Genomic DNA, 20141 nt, shown 5'->3' with positions numbered 1-20141 from the left:
CTGTTCGATTCTGTAGGATTCACAGGTGAACTAATGGAGCGTCGGGTTGGATCCGCTGTCATCCGACACCGGAGATTTACTAACAAAGTCCACATGCATCTGTTTGTACAGTATAGAAGAAGGAACAAAGAGGTTGTCGACTGGAAATGAGTGAACCCAGACCAGGTCAACGGGATGATGGATTTTATTTACTGTGGGTCGAAGCCCAGCAGGTAATTCACACAGCAATCCTTACCATCATCAGAGTCTTAACAGCATTCACATTGACTTTATACAGGACACAGTGGGGTCCGCCCTCCGGACCTCCTCGGTATAACTCCTTCACAATCTCTCAGTGTGTGTGTGTGTGTGTGTAGCTTCTCCAGTAGCTGGAGAAACCTCTAGGATGATGTCAGTGATCAATAACCCTTAACACCACCACAACAGCAGCCTAAAAAACCTTATATATGCTCCCGGGTTAAGGGAAAATTCTTGTTTATCAAAACTATGCCCACTCTGCTGTGATTCTTCCAGTTATCATGGTTGGTCACCGCATGTCATTAATCCCAAGTCTCCACCTGAAAGGGACTCGCTGTATAAACATAGCAGGGCGTGAGTACAGCTGGCTGGAGGAGGAGTGAAGCCATTATTACGCTGTAACGGATTCTGCTCTCGTAACCAATCGTTCGCTGAGATTTCATAAAGTAAGAAACATGGTCATGATGAGAGATTTACTGTATCTTGGAGAGGAAGACTTTTAACATTTGAAACATGTTCGGTAAGTTGGATTTTTCACATTAGTTGCACCTTTAAAAAATATATATTATATTATATATTATATATTTTATATATATGCCTGGATGGAGGACTTCTATTTTGTTGTCGCCACTCCTGATAGTTCAACAGCAGCGTTAGCTACAAGCTATATAAGAATTCATTACACTAACAACAACAAAAATAATATTAATGGTTTTCTCATCGTTAAATCACACCGTCTGGAGCGCCTGCGCCGTCATCGCTGATGATGAAACGAGACCGGCAGTGACGTCACTGCGGCGTCACGTGTCGAGAGAGAGAGAGAGAGAGAGAGAGAGAGAGAGGCCCAGGTGAAAGTGACGCGTTCACTCTCCTCCTCCTCGTCCTCCATCGATCAGCTGATCAGACGCTCGGTCACTGCCGCTGCTGCCTCGGGAAGAAAAACATCCCAACAGAGGAAGATCCGAACCGAGCCGGAAGATGGAGGGCAAAGAGAAGCCTGCAGGTAAGACACTGTTCTTAAGGATGGTGAGGATGGATGGGGGGTGAAGGAGAGGAGAGACGAATGAAGGTGGCTCGGTAGGGGGTGATGTGGGGAGAAGGGCGGAAAGGGAACAGAGCCAGGGTGTGGTGGGGCACTGGTGCTGATGCATGATGGGAGTGTGTCTGCTGCGGATTTTTATGCGGCAGCTGTTAGGTGTGGTCATTACGGGCGTGTGAGTGTGTGTGTGTGTGGAACTCCCGAGTGGCGCATTACCGCCGTAAATATTACCATTTGATGGGATGACATCACTTCCTGTTCCAGGGGACAGTCACTGCCTGTGACCCCCGAGACTGTTTTTCTGTCAATATGTCGTCTCCCCTCACACACAACAAACACGCTGAGTCAGTGTTTGGGTCAGGATGAGAAGAAAAAAAAATGCTGATCTGGAGATACCATCATCCCCGAGGAAAGGATGGAACCATCATCATAGTGGACGGTGTGTGAGTGACAGTGTTGCCATGGTAACAGTTGGGTACCCTCTGGATTTTGTCCAGGACTGACTGTCGTCAATCCCCAGATACACAAGTTGTGTGAGTGTGTGGAAATTTGAGTCGTGTTGTTAAGGGTGTGAGACTGTTGACAAGTGAGCAACTGTCTCACTTTCACATGATGATGCAACGCCTCTTACTGTAAGGGGGTGTCACGTGACCAGTGAATGGACTTAAGAGCAGATGGGTTGGGCCCTTAAGTGCAGGTCCGACTGGACTGTGAAACTTCTGGAATGACTCTTGGCTTTTGTGTGTGCAGAGGAGCTGAAGGGCATCGTCACTCGTCTCTTCAGCGAGCAGGGCTTTTACCTGCAGATGCAGCCGGACGGAACCATCAGTGGGTGTAAGGACGAGAACAGTGACAACAGTAAGACGCACACATTCAGACACACACTACTCACAGACACCAATCCTGACTGACTGACTGTCGTTCTCCTCCAGCCCTTTTCAACCTGATCCCGGTGGGTTTGCGGGTCGTTGCCATGCAGGGGGTGAAAGCTGGACTTTATGTAGCCATGAACGCAGAGGGCTTTCTGTACACTTCTGTGAGGTCACACATGCAACACATATACACACACACTTTGAAAGATGACACTCAACCTTGATTGTGCCTCTTTGTGTGGCAGGATATCTTCACAGCTGAGTGTAAGTTTAAAGAGTCGGTCTTTGAGAACTACTACGTCATCTACTCTTCTACGTTGTACCGGCAGCACGAGTCGGGTCGGGCTTGGTTCCTCGGCCTGAACAAGGAAGGAGCCCTCATGAAGGGAAACCGTGTCAAGAAAACCAAACCTTGCTCGCACTTTGTCCCCCGACCGATTGAAGGTGTGTGTTTTTCGAGTTCTGAATGTCTCTCTGCTCTTGACCCCTCTGACCCTTGACCTCTGGTGCCCTCAGTCTGCATGTACAAAGAGCCCTCGATGCACGAGTTGGAGGAGAAGCTGCTGAAGTCGTCACGCAGCCCGACCTTACACAGCCAGCAGCAGGTCTGTGGCCTCGATGAGAACCAGGATCAGAACCAGGATCCGAACCAAGACGCAGGTCAGCAGGACAGGAGCCTGGATGACTGCACGGAGCGGTCCGTCTCGTAGCCTGAACGGCTCTGACCTGGCGAACTCTCATCAGTCCTCCACACCAACCACCTCACTGACACCAGAAACCATGACGACGACAAAAGAAAAAAAATCTAGTAAATCCGGCGGGTGGGGGGGCAGTGAGGACGATGACGACTTAATTTTTATGCAAAGAGTCTTGTAATATGACATGAACACATGCACTTATCACTGATGATGATGATGAGGAGGAGGAGGAGGAGGACCACTATGGGAGGTCTTGATGAAGAGTAATGGACGATTAATGTTTCACTTCCAGTCCGTTTATAAAGATAAAAACACGTTTGCACTTTCTAGATGTTGCGCTTTGCCTTCCTGTTTTCCGTCATGTTTAAATTATTTACAGAGTCAGACCTGGTACCGATGTTCTGACCCTGAGGACCCATGCGAAGGAAAATATCTTCCTGATAAGTGAGGACCACAACTGTCTGCCGTCCTTGTTCTCAGTGTTACATAGCTGGTCCAAGCCTCTCTTTCTTTCCTGCTGTTAAGTCTTGGTACCGACCCAATATATGGGTCAGTAGCTTTTGATGACTCCTGACGTCTAAAGTCTTCGTACTAGTCACAAGGTTTTTCCAGGACCTGGAGCAGGACTCCCCTTGTAGTGTCTGTAGTTCAGGTGTGGGATTGTTGCATGATATTTCTGTAGAGTTTGGGTCAGAACCGTCCCCGTGACGATCAGCCAAAATTACAAACTCTTGACTGCATGTTTTTATCAGCACTTTTTTGAGACAAACAGTGAATGTCGCTGCGCTCTGATTGGTCGATGTAAAAGAGGGCGTGTCTTATGTAAAGACCTGATCCAAAGCTGTCATTGAGGTCAGCGGATGATTGTCCGCGGACGCTGACCAGTGATGAACTCACTGAAGATTGTCATAAACATTTCAATATAAACTCAACTGTCAATCAAATCCCTTCGTTTCTGTCGTTCTTGATTATGTCACTGGTTTAATTCTTCCTTCAAATAAGACAGAAGAGCAAATGAGGACCAATCCAGAGCTCTGAGAGGAGCATCTGCAAATAGTTGTGGACAATATTTATTGTGTTGAAAAATAATAATTACCTTTACCAAGGAGTTTTTTTTTTCAACTGTCTTCATCAGATTGGAAAATCTTGAAACCTGCTGATTTTTCTGGCCAACTAACCTGATAATCAGCGTACATGCAGAGTTTCTCTCCTCATGCATTTCCTTTTCTTTGTATTATTTATTATTATTATTTTAGTATTATTATTGTATTATTGTATCAATAAAGTTTTTATCTATCTATCTATCAATAATTATTAATATTATAATTATATTTTAGATTTAATGCATGCAAACACGTTTTAAACCGTTATGGAATAATATATAATAATGAAATGGAAATACTGAAAAGTATTTATGTATATATTCCGAAGACGCCTGGTCATGCACCAGTCATCAATCGTAAGAACATCACAATCGTACTGTCATGATGTAGTTCAGTTGTTACCCACTAGGTTGTTTACATTTTCAAACGCAATCTATACAACGGACAGCAGAGGGCGGTAAGTAGCCGTGTAGCCATTGAAACAGCAATCGAAGAAAACAACACCAGGACGCCACAGAACCCAGGACCTGAGGTTTACATGTCAGAAAGAAGAATGAGTGCTTGACTTGATGTCACGCTGCATGTGGCATCAAAAAAAAAGAGTCGAGAGAGGAAGTAGTGTCACTCTTTGTATTCGACTCTCACCCGGGCTAACTGTGGCGAAGCCCAGCGTCCAGAATGGATCTGTTCGGCGACCTACCGGAGCCCAAACACACCACCGGTCAGTGCTTCCTACACCAGACACTGAAGCCTCCTTACGTCCTCAAAACATAAAGGCATGTCCTTGACGATGTTTACTCCCGCAGATCTACACCCTGACCCCACACCCAAGGAAGACCGTTTCAAGAGGAGGCGAGATGAGGAGTGTTGTGCTGCTCTGGAGCAGGAGGGGGAGAGGATAAAGAAAGTTTGTAAAGAAGGTTTTCAACCCCTTCACATGTTTGTTCAACTCTAGAGAAGGAGATAGGAGGCGCAGGGTCGGTGGAGGAGTAGAAAGAAGGTGCAGGGTCAGCGATAGAGTAGAGAGAAGATACAAGGTCAGAGATGGGGGTGGGTACAGTAAAGGTGTCGTGTCTCCAGGGCTCCTGCAACTTCAGGGGTTCGTGGCCGAGTCTCGAGGAGAGAGGGATGAGATGGAGGACACTCACGTGATGCTGAGTGACCTGCAGGAGTTAGGTCTGGACAGGGTGCCAGCCCAGATGTGAGCCTCAGTTTTGACCAATGCAAGAAGTCCAGATGTGCTTCCTGACCGCCGTTTCTCAGCAGCTCCAAAATCTCGTGCTTCGCCGTCTTCGACGGACACAGAGGCTCACGGGCGTCCAGGTTTGCAGCTGAAAACCTTCACAAGTATCTGATCAAGAACTTCCCCAGAGGTGAGAGAGTCCAGTCTTGCTCCGTGCTCCATTTTCTCATGTCTTCAGTGTTCTCTCCAGGGAGCACAGACAACTTGGACCAGCAGATCAAAAGGTGTCTAGTCGACAGCTTCAGGCAAATGGATGAGGAGTTCCTGAAGAAAGCCTCCAGCCAGTGAGCCTTTTTTCCCTGCCTCCTTCCCTCATGTCCCGTCTGAACCTTGTTCTCATGAACTTCCTGTCACAAAGGAAGCCGGCGTGGAAGGACGGCTGCACGGCGACTTGCCTCCTCGTTCTGGACCAGACGGTCTATGTGGCGAACCTCGGAGACAGCCGGGTATTTTGATGACCTTCTCTCGAGTCGGACCTCAAGCTGATTTCGAGCGACGCGTGTCTTGTGTGTCTTCACGCAGGCGGTGTTGTGCCGGATGGAGGAGGCCGATGGAGGTCAAAGGTCGGTGGTTCTTGCTCTAAGTAAAGAGCATAACCCGACAAACTATGAGGAGCGGATGAGGATTCAAAGAGCTGGTGGAACTGTCAGGTGTGCACAAACGCACATTGTACGCATAGTTTTCGTAGCAAAGACACAAATATGCACTAACACATGTACGCAAAAACATAAATTTGCACGCATACAAACATACGCACGCAAACACACACATGCATGCACAAATACACATATGTACACAAACACACACACATGTTTTCAAGCTAACACAAATATGCACGCAAACACAAATTTGCACGCATACAAACATACGCACGCAAACACACACATATGCATGAACAAATACACATATGTAAACAAACGCACACACAAAGTATCATGGATGTTTTTGTTCAGGGATGGACGAGTCCTGGGAGTCCTGGAGGTGTCCAGGTCCATCGGTGATGGTCAGTTCAAGCGTTGTGGCGTCATCTCCACCCCTGACCTGAGGCGGTGCCAGCTGACGGTCAACGACAGGTTCCTTCTCGTGGCTTGTGACGGTTTGTTCAAAGTCTTCTGTCCGGAAGAAGCCGTTCAGTTCGTCCTTCAGGTGCTTCAGGTGAGTCGCCGGCGTTTGTTGGGGTCACTGAGCCCCGTCACTGACCTCTGGCCGACCTTCTCCTCTCACAGGACGGCGGAGAGATGGATTCGGCGGCTCAGAAAATGTGTAGCGAAGCGGTGAAAAGAGGGAGTGGAGACAACGTGACTGTGATCCTGCTCAGCGTGAGCAGCTCAGACTAGTTTTTTTTTATTTCTGTTGAACAAATTGAACATTACAGTGAAGAGAATCTTTCACTGATGTGTGGACACAGATGTGTGGAACGATAAAATCGTCTTCAAACTTTTCTCGAACATTCATGAACTTTCATTCATTCATGAGTTAAACAGTCGCTGACTCAGCCTGTAACTGTAGCGTACGTTACCATAGTAACACGAGACCCTGGTAACATCCCCTCTGGCAGGATCCTTCACTCAACCTGCGACTCATAACTGGACCTTTTCACATCAGGCGAAGGTTCTTTTCGCCGGCAGCTGTGGAGACGGAGGGAGAGGACAATTGTAGGTCTGCAGCTCATGGCACAGTCCTCAACCCGAGTCAGAACCTGGAGATGGAGGACACAACAACACGTCCTGTCCGACGAGTGGGTAGCAGACCGACTCGTCCGGGTCCGGGAGCCAGCTGAGAACTGCATCCATGGAGAATGATTCTCTGCCAACCGGTTCAGTCTTTGGAGAACCTGAAATCTCCAAACCTCTGATCTTCCTCTCCACCATCTGCAGCTTCCTACGGATATCAGCACCTGACCACACCTGAGCTGGACCACTAACACCCCCCCACCCCCCTCCTCAACTTTTTCCTGTACATGACCTCTGACCTTTCGTTTCTTGGAATACACACAGCGAGCACATCGGTCTGCACACACACACACACAGACAGACGCACACATAAGTATTTCCTGCGGACCTTTCACAATAAAAGCACAAGTTAGCCTCACATAAGACATAGAAGGAAAGGTCGTGTCTTTCTGGGACTGGGTATTTGGTGACTTCTGGTTCATCGAGATCTTCGGTGGACTTGCCACCAAAGGCAGTGGTCCAGGTCTCTGACTGAAGGTGGAGCCACAGAAGGGACAGGACTTGGCACCATCAGTGCAATCAAAAGAGGTGACGTCGACGTCTTCCTCCTGGCGATGAAGGGCACAGACATCAGAGGTAGCGGTGAAAGCCATGACTATCTTACCTTTAATGGCTGTTTCAAGGTCGCGGTAGGAAGCCCATCGGGAGTGTGAAGGAACAAGGAGCTATTCGCTCTCTCCACTTTTCTCCTGAGCGTCGAGTTCCAGTGGTTTTTAATGGCGTTGTCCGTCCTGCACAACAGACACGATCACCCGGCCCTCCCTGGACCGACCTTCTGACCACTCACCTGCCAGGGAGCAGTTTAGAGATTTCTGCCCAGCGGTTGCCCAGCTCGCTGTGGACCCTTCTGAGAATCAGATCCTCCTCCACCGTCCAGGTGCTCTTCTTCACAGTGGGGTCCAGGTGGTTGATCCAGCGTTCGCGGCACTGCTTCCCCGTCCTTCTGCCCATGAACCTGGCCAACTTGGTCCAGCACTTGTTCCCAAAATGACGGACCAGTCGGACCAACTGACGGAGAGAACAGTCAGCCAGGACCATCGTCAACATCCCCGCGAGCACGTTCATCACCATCTGGTCCTCCTCTTGTCTCCAGGAACCACGAACCACCTTCGAGTCCTCCAGACGTCGCTCCGATCCTGCAGGAGGACTCTGCTACCAACAAGGGCAAAAGTCAGGCTCAGGTTCTGCCCTGGATGTCTCTTCCTTACCTTGTCTCTGTTGGACCTCCACGGTCTGACTGCGGTGAAGGTGTGATGTCTGGAGCGTCTTATCCATGCAGAGGTGGAGCAGAGCAGAGGGTCCATGAAAACGAGTCCTGTCGCGTCGACACATCCGGCGGATTCCTCACCTGTGGCTCAGCTCTAAGTCGGCCATCCCCTTCATCTTTCCTGCGTTGTCCTGACAACGACAAAACAAATTTGTGAATAGTCGCTGACGTTACACAAAACAATATCATCACTTGACCCAAGTGTCCTCTTAATCTGATGCGGGAAGTTGTTTTCAGTGGATAATCCGTTAAAAGAATAAACATTCACACTTTAGTAAATTCGTTTTCCGGTACATATCGTGACGTCACTTCCGCGCCGGCAATTTTGGTTTGCAACCAAAGAGGGAGGATGCAAAGACGAGTGACAGGTGACAACTTTTATTTTTACCTCGAGACCTTCGATAGATAAACGGACGTGTAGCTTCCTGTGTAAAGTCTGTGGCGATACAACGATCTTGACTAACATGGTTCTGACAGTTTAACGGCTAAAGCTAACAGTCGGCTCTAGTCTGATCCGAGCCTGGGTCGACAGGTCCCAGTGTTTCGGTCGATCGAATATATATTCAGTTTTAACAACACAATTTTTTAGCGACATCTTCGTAATGCAAGTCATTGTTGGTAAATAACGGCTACAACGTCCGGTTCTGTTGGTTGTGTGTTTTTGATTGACACTTGTGGACCCAGAACTGGATCTGAAACAATGATCCAAAGTTCGACCGAGGTCACACTTTTCACACTAACCTGCAGCAGCGACGTTTTTTTCCACCGTTGGAAGTGTTTCTGGGATCAACTCACCTGTAGAATGAAGCTGCAACAAATCACCACGCGCGAGCGTGATGACGTAATTCATGTGGGCGGAGCTTGTGGCAGCTTCTGGCTTGACAAGGTGGTGGCTTTTACTTGTTTTTGAAATCATAAAATGACTTCTAAAAATGTCAATAATCTAACAAAAATATCCTGATTTGTGACCATTTTTTTAATGCAATGAATATGTCGTTTCTTTGATGCATATTTTTGTTTTGCCCTTTTTTGGATAAAAAGTTTAGCCTCAATGTCATGTGTCTGATTTGAGCAGGTGAGGATCTCTGTACAAGCCCACAAGGGCTTCGATCCCACCTTGCACTTTTGTTTTCCTTAACTTGTGCTAAAGAAAAAAAAAATTGATTCTTAATCATGTGGTGCAGTTTCCTGTGAAACTTCACACCCATAATGTATAAATTAATGAAACAGAACGAGTAATCTGGTATTTTTTATTGTATTGACCTGGTCACCATATTAAATATCATTTTCAAAAACATCATTGATCTTTGACTTCAATATTTGTGTAAATATATAACAGGCAATGTGTTGATTTAAGCGTCTCCTAAATAGATCCTGGACCTCTATTGTACTCATCAGTATGCGTCTGCTTGTACAAATCCCCCCCTAATTAAAATATTTACATTCTCCACCTTCAGAGGAACCGGTGTACAAACGATACGGAGCGGGATTACATTATTGCGCTACGCTCTCGTAACTTCTTTACAAAGTAATAACTTCAAAACATCATGATGAGGGTCTTCTTGGAAAAGGAAGACTTGAACATTTGAAACATGCAAGTCAGGTACGTCTGGTTTTCATTAGTTGCCCTTTAAATGTATAACTTAACTGACTCTTAACTATCCTGAAAAGCAATGCGTGAGTCTATTAGAGCAAATGATTGCTCTCCCGGATATAGCCATGGCCATGTACACAGAAAGTTAACCAGGATCACCAGGAACACAAGAATGGTTCAAAACAACAAGAGATTTATTTGGACACTGCCTCACACTGCTCTGAGCATCAAGAACATAAAAGATTCTTTAATAACCCATATCTGACACAGCCAGGAAGTGACGCCCGAATTTTCATCTTTTTTTCTTCTTCACCCCCTCTTTATCATTTGAAAGTTTTCTCTTCGTGATCGCCTTCCCACTTTCCAGCTCCTCCACCTCATCAGCCACCTCATCAGCCACCTCGCCCACCCGCTCCAAAGTGTCCCAGACCTCGTCCTCCTCCTTGATCTCCACCTCTGTGCACTCGGCTACATCTTGGTGCCGGCTGGCGAGCAGAACACAGTTCAGTCTGGACTTCAGGTAGACCTTGTGCTCCACCTTACGGTCCTCTAAGCTGTGAATCCGAAGAAAGCGGTCCAGTCCGCACGAGGCAACCAGGGGTTGACTAGGGTGGCACTGCAGGTCACGTACACCGCCGGACAACCCCTTCAGGACCCCGCGGACCAGCCCCTTCCTCAGGTCCACCACAGCTATCTGACCGTGCGTGTTTCCTACCACGACCGCGTTCCCGGCCGCCGGCAGAGAGAGCGACGTCAGAGGATACTCGCCGAACTCTGCCTCGAGGACTGGACGCCTCTGTGGCGTGGAGGGATCGAAAACGTGGATCTGCAGGGACGAAAATACACGTCAGCATCTTTTAAGTTTGATAAATGCACTGATGTACCAGTTATCATGAACATAAGAAAAGCTGACTTTTAAAACTGCACATGTAGCAGATAAACAGCGAAGGCTGGTACAAAGATGAAGATAAGAACAGCTGTGAGGCTGACGTTGAACCAGGTGAGAATTTTAAAAAGTACAAACGGAATGTTCCAGCATTCTGCACTCACAGAGAAACACCTTGACATCAGTACACAGGTATAGATTCCAAATATCTGATGCAACGAAGTGCTGTCATCAAAGTCTAAACTAGAGGATATAAACCAGGGTCTCAAACTCAAGTGGCACCTGAGGTAAGGGGAGAATATTTCTGTATTTTCACTCTGAATTTAGATCGTTTTCTTCCAATTGTATGCGTTTTTAAATTTCCAGCTTAACTACCTAATCGAAGCTATGAATAAGTAAATCATAAATGTGACAATAAATAGACAATAAACGCACCTGAGGTTCAATCTAGGTGAGAACATCAAGGTAGAAACTTAAATTCAAGTGTAGCTGACAGAAATCTAAATCGGCCCTTCAATGATGGGCATGATTTGTCCAGGGCCCCCAGTTTGTAGCACAGTTCTCAGGTTAGGTTAGTTAGAACTTTATTGATCCCTCAGGAGGTCTCCTTCGGGAGTATCCAGATACTCTCACTCCACTCCTGCCCCCGAACTCAGAATTGTACAATTTAATAGCCCGAGGGATGAATGAGTCCCTGAGTCTATTTGTTTTGCACCTGGGTAGGAGCATTCATGCACTCATTCTGCTTCTCTGCTCACTGATGACAGTGCTCAGAGGATGACTGTCATCATCCATGATGGACAGTAGTTTGTTCAATGATCTCCTCTCAGCAACTGTCACCAGTCCAGCTTCATTCCAACCACAGAGCCAGCCCTCCTGATCAACCTGTTGACACTCCTCTTGGACACATTTCCACCCCAACACACCACAGCATAGAACATGACACTGGCCACCACAGACTGGTAGAACATGCAGAGGAGCTTCTTGCAGATGTTAAATGATCGAAGCCTCCTCAGAAAGTACAGTCTACTCTGAACATGTCACGTGACTAAGATGGGGGGGGGGGGGACTCAGAACAGAAGTGAAAACAACATTGTGGACCTGTACTGACCTGGTGGTACCCCGTGCATGTGATCAGCTTTTCCGAGTCCGGTATGAAAGCCAGATCCCGGACCCACTGTGGGCGCCGAAGGTCCAGCCAGTCGTTCCGCAAGTTCTTGGTGGAGAATATTGGTTTCTCCGTGTTCTCCAGGTCCCAGACCTTCAGTCCGTTCTCCTTCCCTCCTGTGGCGACTCTGTTCGGGTGAGCCGGGTCCATCCTCATCCTGCACACGTTCTTCCCTGCGTCCAGTTGAACGGCAGGTTCGTCCCCTTCCTTCCAGATACGCACTGATCCAGTTTCATTGCATGTGACAAGAGTGGTTCCGTTGGGAGCCAAACCAACAAAGTGGCCCTCAGCTGGATCCCCGCAGTTCCTGACATCAGTGAAAACCCCCTTTTCGATGCTGAAGGTCTTGACGTTTCCGTCCACGGAGCCGACGAGCACCTCGCTTTCCGTCGAGTCCCCCCAGGCCAAGACCCGAACCTCCTGGTCCCGGCTCAACTGTGAGGTGTTGCAGAAATTAAAGGCTCGTTTCCGGGCCACACTGACACCCTTCAAGATTCCAGTCTCGGAACCGAGCCACACGGAGCAAAAGCGACTACTGTCCCCCATCGGACTGTAGAAGTATCAGAAGTTGGACGAGTCTCTGGTCTGCTCGACACGTGTCTTTTTCTTCGCCTTCTCTAGTGTGGAGCAGCATGTACAGCAACACCGCCACCTACAGGTCACCCCCCGTATTAAAATAAATAAATAATAAAATATAGAATAAGGTTGTTTTTTTTAAGAACGCAGTCATGTCGCGAGTTGATGTTGTAGTGTCATGCATGTGTCGACAATATATAGACGTATGGATAACAAAAGTGAAGTAATGAAAGCAGGAAGCGACAGTAGTCCCGACAGCAGAGGGCGGCAGTGAGCTCGATGTGTCGAAAAGAAAACGAAGAAGAACCAAAAAATAAAAATAAAGGTTAGCGCATGCGTAGGTGTTGCGGCATCACCATCTTGTGACACAAGGTTTTACGGTTTCCTCTGAGTTCTCTGCTTTCTATTCAAACTCAGGCTGTGTCTGAAGATTATCCATCTGGACGTTCACCCGCGTATCGTCGCGCGGATCACCCCTAAAACTGTATCATGAGCGGTGAAGAAGACGACGTCATGTCCGGGAGCCATTCCGGTAAACAACAAGCTAACACGATGCTAATATTAGCCTAAAACAAACATTATTCGCTGGATACTTGGCTCATTCCCAAACAATAATATACATTGATGTTATAAATGTACGATCTTGATCCTCAATCTTGTTCCCGATATAAAATAATCGAAACGACCTTTATAGTCTTTCAATTACAATTCTTTGGATTTGTACAGATCCCTTGACCTTAAATATAAACACAATCATGTACACAATCATACAACAGCATGGTACTATTCAGTAGGTATGTCTGTACGTTTTTAGAGATTAATTTATTCATATGAAACCAGTATTATCAGGCGAGAGGTTTTTTGCGAGGGAGTTTGAAGGAAGGGAAAACTTCAGAGAAAATGTCAGATTTGTGGCTCTTGTACGAATTCAATCCGAAACTCTCGATATTCTTGATTAACAATTGTGTTCTACGTCATTAGTATTATTGTATAGTAGTTACGAAAACAACAAACTATGAAAAGGGGTTTGATGCCTCTAAATTATCCCTTTGTCCAGATGAGGATGATGATGGTGTTGGTGGTGGAACACCAGTCCAGGATGAACACGAGTCTGACAGGGAGAACACCACAAGCGGAATGGTTCAGTCGGAGGTTAGTAGCTGGTGTGCTTGTTTTTTTTTCTTCTGAGAACATGGGTGGTAGGCAGGAATGTCTAAGTAAACAAGGCTTCCAAAGTATCCCCGGTGGTAAGTAAGTAAGTAATTAGTATTTATAGAGCGCTTTTCAAGACCAGGGTCACAAAGTTAAACTTAACAATCAAAAAATACCCAATAAAGTAAAGTAAGGTAAAACTTTATTGATCCCTCAGGAGGTCTCCTTCGGGAATTTTTTTTTTCTTCCAATAGCCACAGAAACTACAGCAATTTTTCATAAAAAATAAATTAAAATAAAATAACAACAAGAACATAAAGAGAAAGAACAAGATGACACAATCTAAGTCTAAAGATAAAGACAAAGAACAAAGAACATAGATCAAAGAAAAACAACAAAGACAAAGGATACAAAGACTAACATAGAACAGAACATCCAGATACTTTCACTCCACTCCTGCCCCCGAACTCAGAATTGTACAATTTAATAGCCCGAAGAATGAATGAGACCTTGAGTCTATTTGTTTTGCACCTGGGTAGGAGCATTCGTGCACTAAATATTCTGGAACTCCTGTGTCAGTTTTATTTTGACCTTTAAAGTTTATATTTTAGTGAGAATTGTTTTGATTGTTTAAGCGCTTTGTGACCCTGGTCTGGAAAAGCGCTATATAAATACAAATTACTTACTTTAAATAACAAGACTTGAGCAGGAACATCACGTCAAAATAAGGACGTTCTGGTTTCAAACCATATTACGTATTTAATCGATGCACTTACTGAAAGCAATTCTCTTAAGCTTTGGTGCAAATATGAGGATAAAATTCCTAATGTCTTCTTGTCAATTTAAAATCCATGGTGGATTTTCGAAAATATTGCTCAACCTGCCTCTAGTCATCAACAAAGAGAAGACACAACAGAAACCATAGACAATTTAGAATCACCAATAAAGTTTTATTATGTTTATGTTCTATTTTATTCTGGGGGAAACCGGATAGTCTGGAGAACATACAAACTCCATACAGAAAAGCCAGAATTGCAACCTTTAGTTTGCATGTTGAGGCACAAAAGATCAACAGAAGACAACAACGCAGTTATGAAGAACTGTAATGTGGCTTCATTTGCTTTAGTTGTTTTTGTGTCAAAGTCAGCTGACTGATGTGTAGACTACAGTTTGATGGTTCTCATGACTCTGCCCCCCCCTACAGGGCGAGGTAAGCAACGACGAAGACTCTCACAACGTGGAGACCAGACGAGAGGCGAGTGACTCAGAAGCGGAGCACCCTAGCGTTCCCCGCGAGGATGGAAGTGACTCTGAGGCCGAGGAGGGTTCCAGACACGCAGAGAGTGATGATGAATCGCGTAGCAAACGTAGGAAGAGCTCACCTGGTAATGAGGCGCCGTCGCCTACAAACCGTGAGAAGGACTCTCTTGTCAATCATGAGTCGGACTCGGACGATGGCGGCGCCAGAGTTGCAGCACATAGTGACTCTGACAACCAAGATGACAAACCAAAAGCATCCTCAAATCATGGCTCGGATGTAGAGGAAAAAGTCAGCAAAGGGGCAGATCCACTGGACTCTGACGAGGAGGACGAGCCAGGAAAGAAACGAGGTGGACGATGGAAGGGCGTCATGCAGTCGGACAGTGAGGACGAGGGGGCTGAAGTCAAGACGTCTGCTGCGAGTGATAAAGATGAACAAGGAAGCAGTGGCGAGGACAAACCTGGTACCAGTGACACCTCAGACCACCTGAGAGTAGATATGACCTCTTGAACGCTAACCCAGATGCCGTTTCATTTCCCCCACAGTAAAACGAAAAGCGGCCATCTTGTCCGACAGCGAGGATGACGACGACAAACCTGGTGAGAACACCTCCCCCTGTTGTTGGTTCATCTTCCTTCTGTTCTGGATTAATGCATCACCACGGTGATCGGTTCTCTGTGCAGCTAAGAAGAAGCGATCCGGGTCACAAGGGGAAGACTCCGACAGTGACCAAGGTTCAGAGGGTCCAGACAAAAGTCTCGCTGCTAAACTAAGAGAACTTGGATCGGACAGCAGTGACGAGGAGGACGCCTCCAGACTTGAGCCGGAAAAGAAGAAGGAGGAGCTGTTTGGAAGTGATAGCGAGTCTGGAGGAGAAGACGGAGAAGAGTGAGTGTTTTTCTAGGTTTGGCGATTTCTCAAGACTCTCCAGTAGTTTCGCCCAGGTGACACTTATTTATTTGGCCCTTATGAGTCGAGATCATGTAGAAACTAAGAACTTATTATTATTATTCATTACTATTTCAACTCTAAATATGGTTATAAGTGGTTGTTTTTTATCACAATTTTTTTGTCTGCTTTTTCCATATTTGTGAGAATTTATTTCCTCTCAACTGTTTAAGCAAATCTAAAATAATATTTTGTGCCTCTACTTTTGCTTAATGGCCCCTCACAACAGTCACTGTACGAAATGTGGCCCTTGAGAAAATGTAATTGCCCGTCACTGCTTTGTTGGTCTGATTTCAACCGGAATCTTTTGCTGTTTTAGGAAGATGATCGCCGACATTTTTGGAGAGTCTGGAGACGAGGAGGAGTTCACGGTGAGAGTGGAAAGTTGCAGCATCCTCTACCACGACATGGCGAAACACCTGGTACTCCGTGTTTGCAGGGCTTCAACCAGGAGGACCTGGAGGGAGACAAGAAGGAGGAACCAGAGCAGCAGGTGGAGGACTCTGACTCTGATGACGGCGTCGACCGCGGCGGCCATGAGTGAGTGTAACACCCAGACATGCACACCTACGCATGCTCCTCCTTCCAGCCTCCAGATTGACGAATAACTTTTTCTGCAGCAACAGCTTCATGTCTGACTTCGACATCATGCTCGCCCGTAAGAAAGCCATGAGTGGCAAGAAGCGGCGGCACCGTGACGGAGGGACATTTATCAGCGACGCCGACGACGTAGTCAGTGCCATGATCACCAAGATGACCGAGGCTGCAGAGGTTTGTCAGTCCATCCAAAAGTCATCATTCCTCTGGTCGTGTTTTGCTGACCGCTGCTGTGTGGACAGGAGGACCGAGCTCTGAACGGCCTGAAGAAACCAGCCTTGAAAAAGCTCACTCTTCTACCCTCGGTTGTCATGCACCTGAAGAAGTAAGCCTCGCCCCGACCTGCCACTATTCATTATTTTTCATTAGTTGCAGTGATCAAATTTCCAGACTGCATGACTCTTAAAAAAACGCTTCTATTTGTTTTTAAACCAAATTGGTACAAACATATCTTGGACATATGTTTTACCTTTTTAAAGTTGCTGGTGTCGACCATATCCTCTCGTCATCGGTCATCGCTGGTAATCTGACTGCTGCCATCTAGCGGCCAGAAGCTTAATTGCCACACAGAAGATGATCAAACTTAATTAAAATGCATGTTAATTTGATTTGTAAAATGAAATTATTATATTTTGGACGCACGTAATTGAAATATTATAATTAAACTAACTAGGATGCAAATAAAATATTTATTGATGGAAGAAAAAAAGCAGTTAAAAGAAATACTGTATCTTAAAATGTGCGTGTGTGTGTGTATATATATATATATATATATATATATATATATATATTTAAGTGAATGAATATTCTCTCACACCCACTTGTTAAATTAGAAAATCACATTAAATGTTTTTTTTCTAAATGACTCGAACTAAATTTGAATTTTGTTGCTTCACACAAAAACACACACACAGCCTCTGCAAAGTAATATGTGTGTATGTTTGTGTCAGACAGGACCTAAAGGAGACATTCATCGACAGTGGAGTAATGTCGGCCATTAAAGAATGGATCAGTCCACTTCCTGATAAGTCTCTTCCTGCTCTGAAGATCCGTGAGGAATTGCTGCGTATCCTGCATGAGGTTCGTCAGTCGCTGTAGCATCGTGCGCGTGTCATCATCATCATCATCATCATCATCATCATCATCATCATCATCCATGTTCTTCTCTTCACAGCTACCCAGTGTGAGTCAGGAGACTCTGAAGCACAGCGGGGTCGGACGCTCCGTCATGTTTCTCTACAAGCATCCCAAAGAGTCGCGGGCCAACAAAGACCTGGCCCTCAAGCTCATCAGTGAGAGACGGGCACTGGGGGGCGCTGTTCATGTCCTCCACCCGCATAATTAAGCGTGCGTGTCTCTGCAGACGAGTGGTCGCGGCCGATCTTTGGTCTCACCTCCAACTACAAAGGCATGACGAGGGAGGAGCGACAGCAGCGAGACCTCGACCAGCAGATGCCACAGAAGAGTCGCCGGAGGTACGATTGACAAGACTCTTCTTCCACACACTGAGGACATCATCATGACTCTGCTACACACTGAGGACATCATCATGAATCTGCGACACACTGATGACATCATCATGACTCTGCTACACACTGAGGACATCATCATGACTCTGCTACACACTGAGGACATCATCATGACTCTGCTACACACTGAGGACATCATCATGAATCTGCGACACACTGATGACATCATCACGGTTCCTTTCACACACATCGTTCTTGGTTCTCACCCCCCCCTCCCCTCATATCAGTAATGGACAGGTGGCTCACGTGTCATCACCCTGTTTGAACCTTATTCCTTCTTTTTGCTTCTCCTCCTTCCCGCCTCTCCTCCTCCACACCTTCTCACCATTTCTCCTCATTACCTCTCTCCTACTCCTCCTTTCCTCACTCACGTCTTCCTCCTCATCCCACTTTTCGTCTTCTTCTACTCCTCCTCGACTCCTTTTGTCCTTCTCCTACACCTATCCTCACCCTCTCCTATACTCCTCTTCATCACCTCTGCTCACCTTAGTCATCCTCAGAAGGTGGAGAAGAGGGAAGAACCTGATGTTTTCTCTCCACTCGTCAGGTTCAGTCATGCATGTGGTCATGTGTTGACGTGTGGACCTCCATCAGAGCCATTGAAATGAATGCCGTGACATTACTAACTTTCGCTCCAGAATCTGGTCTCTGCTTTTGTGACCTCTCCATGACCTTCAAGTCTGTCTGTTTGTCTCCAGTTCCGGCGGCCAGACTCCCCGCAGAGACCTTGAGAAGCAACTGACCGGAGAGGAAAAGTAAGTTGTTGTGACGGTGCTTATCAGAAGGTTCTTTATCTCCATGATGGTCACTCATGATGTTCTTGCAGAGCCCTGCGCCCCGGTGATCCTGGCTTCTGCGCCAGAGCTCGGGTGCCCATGCCGTCCAACAAGGACTACGTGGTGCGGCCCAAGTGGAATGTGGAGATGGAGTCCAGCCGGGTAAGTGAAGAAGGTTGGGAGGTCATCTTCTTGAAGCGTGGTCAAGGGCGAAGGTGTTGTACGTGCAGACGAGCTCTCCAGGTTGAGCTATGATTGGGCCCCCCAGACCACAGTGAAGCGGGTGGGTCGCTTGGAGAAGCACCAGCGTCGGCTGGCAGAGCAGAGGAAGATCCTCCGTCCTCAGGGAGCTGTGAAGATCAGTATCGAAGGCAACAGAATGCCCCTGTAGTTTCCTCTGATGTCTGCAAGGGCCAGTAAGTCTTGCATGGAGGACCCCCTCGTCCGTGTGAGCAGTGTGCCGCTTGTGCATCGGGGGTGTTGCTAACATCAGAGTGCCGCTGCCTGTCTTTGCTCGCCTGCCGCTCCTGCATATGTTCTGACGCAGTGTCTTCTGTTCCTGCCAGGCTCCCATGAAGAAGGGGATGACTCGTGTTGACAAACAGATGCGGCGATTTGCAGACATCCGGCGGCTCACGAAGACGGCTCATGCGGTGAAGATCAGTGTGGAGGGCAACAAGATGCCCCTCTGACGTGTGCGACTGCCCCCCCCTCCCTCCCCCCACCCTTTTCACTGTCTTAATACCTGGACTCAACTTTAGCGCCCCCTGATGGTGATTTCCTGTTTTTTCTTCTTTTTTTTTTCAAAAATAAAGATTTTTACACAAAACTGACAAACTGGTCCACGTGTTGATTCTGTCGCTGCTCGGAGAGACCCTTGATGAAAACACGTGTGTGACCTCGGCACTGGAACGTGGCAAGGGGGGTGTAGCTGGCTGGACCAGCTGGACAAGCTTCAGTGAAAGTCTAGAAAAGATCCGAATCACTTCTTTTGTTACCTGTATGAACAGACCTGCTCCCCTGCACGCTTACGCCTCACCTGAGAGACGCAGCCAGCCAATCGCGGTGCAGATCACAGTCGACGTCAGAAGTTGTCGCATTGCCAGGGAGGTGCGGCGACACCTGAACCCCTTATGTGTCGGACTAATCCGCTTGTTGATGTCATTGTGTGTGTGTCGCCCCTCAAATCTGCTTTCAACTGTACGCTGTTGTCACATCACCACTGAGACATGTGACCCAACCCCAAGGCCAGAGTCATGTGACAAGTGTTGAACATCTCATGTAAATTGTGTCTTCATATCCACCTGAGGTCTTCTGCCTGTCCAGCATCGGCCGTGACTCACCAGGTACAAGAGACTGAAGATGATAATCGGATCTAAAACACTCATGAAGTCTCAGTAGAGTAGCGTTCCATCACAGACATTAAGTAAAAGATCTGCAAAAGGTTTCACCAGGTTTCTCC

At 46.9% G+C, this 20141-nt stretch overlaps 4 protein-coding genes and 1 pseudogene across 17 annotated transcripts; 3 read left to right on the top strand and 2 right to left on the bottom strand.

Annotated features, from left to right (window-relative positions):
• Window positions 1-25: 25 nt before the first annotated feature.
• Window positions 26-3790, top strand: LOC148075633 (fibroblast growth factor 12-like; annotated as a pseudogene). The gene is made up of 6 exons (XR_015711839.1): window positions 26-212; window positions 278-1240; window positions 2027-2134; window positions 2209-2412; window positions 2478-2592; window positions 2665-3790. The product of XR_015711839.1 is annotated as a fibroblast growth factor 12-like (transcript).
• A 663-nt stretch (window positions 3791-4453) lies between these two features.
• Window positions 4454-6875, top strand: ilkap (integrin-linked kinase-associated serine/threonine phosphatase). 3 transcript variants are annotated; one of them, XM_087795697.1, is made up of 9 exons: window positions 4454-4670; window positions 4756-4860; window positions 5030-5150; window positions 5213-5322; window positions 5383-5476; window positions 5551-5638; window positions 5715-5842; window positions 6146-6347; window positions 6419-6875. In XM_087795697.1, exons 1-9 carry the CDS (start codon window positions 4628-4630, stop codon window positions 6527-6529), a joined length of 1002 nt encoding a protein of 333 aa, XP_087651823.1. In that variant the 5' UTR covers window positions 4454-4627; the 3' UTR covers window positions 6530-6875. The 3 variants fall into 3 exon arrangements, with proteins under 3 accessions (XP_087651823.1, XP_087651821.1, XP_087651822.1); XM_087795695.1 differs by having other exon boundaries at window positions 4756-4869; XM_087795696.1 differs by having other exon boundaries at window positions 4756-4869; window positions 5216-5322; window positions 6419-6873.
• On the bottom strand, window positions 6744-9352 carry LOC148075631 (myb-related protein A-like). 10 transcript variants are annotated; one of them, XM_087795692.1, is made up of 7 exons: window positions 8134-9352; window positions 7713-8077; window positions 7530-7656; window positions 7285-7473; window positions 7165-7202; window positions 6892-7073; window positions 6744-6820 (listed from the first exon to the last, which is right to left on the bottom strand). In XM_087795692.1, exons 1-7 carry the CDS (start codon window positions 8227-8229, stop codon window positions 6789-6791), a joined length of 1029 nt encoding a protein of 342 aa, XP_087651818.1. In that variant the 5' UTR covers window positions 8230-9352; the 3' UTR covers window positions 6744-6788. The 10 variants fall into 10 exon arrangements, with proteins under 10 accessions (XP_087651818.1, XP_087651813.1, XP_087651816.1 ...); XM_087795687.1 differs by having other exon boundaries at window positions 6892-7473; window positions 8134-8191; window positions 8274-8323; window positions 8934-9352; XM_087795690.1 differs by having other exon boundaries at window positions 6892-7473; window positions 8134-8182; window positions 8274-8323; window positions 8934-9352.
• Window positions 9353-9962: 610 nt separating this feature from the next.
• On the bottom strand, window positions 9963-12441 carry wdr74 (WD repeat domain 74). The gene is made up of 2 exons (XM_087795693.1): window positions 11784-12441; window positions 9963-10612 (listed from the first exon to the last, which is right to left on the bottom strand). Exons 1-2 carry the CDS (start codon window positions 12384-12386, stop codon window positions 10079-10081), a joined length of 1137 nt encoding a protein of 378 aa, XP_087651819.1. The 5' UTR covers window positions 12387-12441; the 3' UTR covers window positions 9963-10078.
• A 328-nt stretch (window positions 12442-12769) lies between these two features.
• On the top strand, window positions 12770-19499 carry iws1 (interacts with SUPT6H, CTD assembly factor 1). Of its 2 annotated transcripts, XM_087796077.1 has the most exons (15): window positions 12770-12948; window positions 13474-13568; window positions 14773-15292; window positions 15375-15428; window positions 15513-15717; window positions 16097-16148; window positions 16217-16317; window positions 16398-16548; window positions 16617-16699; window positions 17325-17454; window positions 17549-17666; window positions 17738-17849; window positions 18602-18658; window positions 18730-18841; window positions 19246-19499. In XM_087796077.1, the coding sequence occupies exons 1-15, from the start codon at window positions 12906-12908 to the stop codon at window positions 19369-19371; spliced, it is 1959 nt and encodes a 652-aa protein (XP_087652203.1). In that variant the 5' UTR covers window positions 12770-12905; the 3' UTR covers window positions 19372-19499. The 2 variants fall into 2 exon arrangements, with proteins under 2 accessions (XP_087652203.1, XP_087652205.1); XM_087796079.1 differs by lacking the exons at window positions 18602-18658; window positions 18730-18841; window positions 19246-19499 and adding an exon at window positions 18394-18547.
• The last annotated feature ends 642 nt before the right edge of the window (window positions 19500-20141 follow it).

This window comes from Callionymus lyra, chromosome 7 (assembly GCF_982586985.1).
Source record: "Callionymus lyra chromosome 7, fCalLyr1.hap1.1, whole genome shotgun sequence".
NCBI classification, from domain to species: domain Eukaryota; kingdom Metazoa; phylum Chordata; class Actinopteri; order Syngnathiformes; family Callionymidae; genus Callionymus; species Callionymus lyra.
The sequence above is the reverse complement of the archived record's forward strand: the minus strand, read 5'-3'. Positions and strand labels throughout refer to the sequence as shown.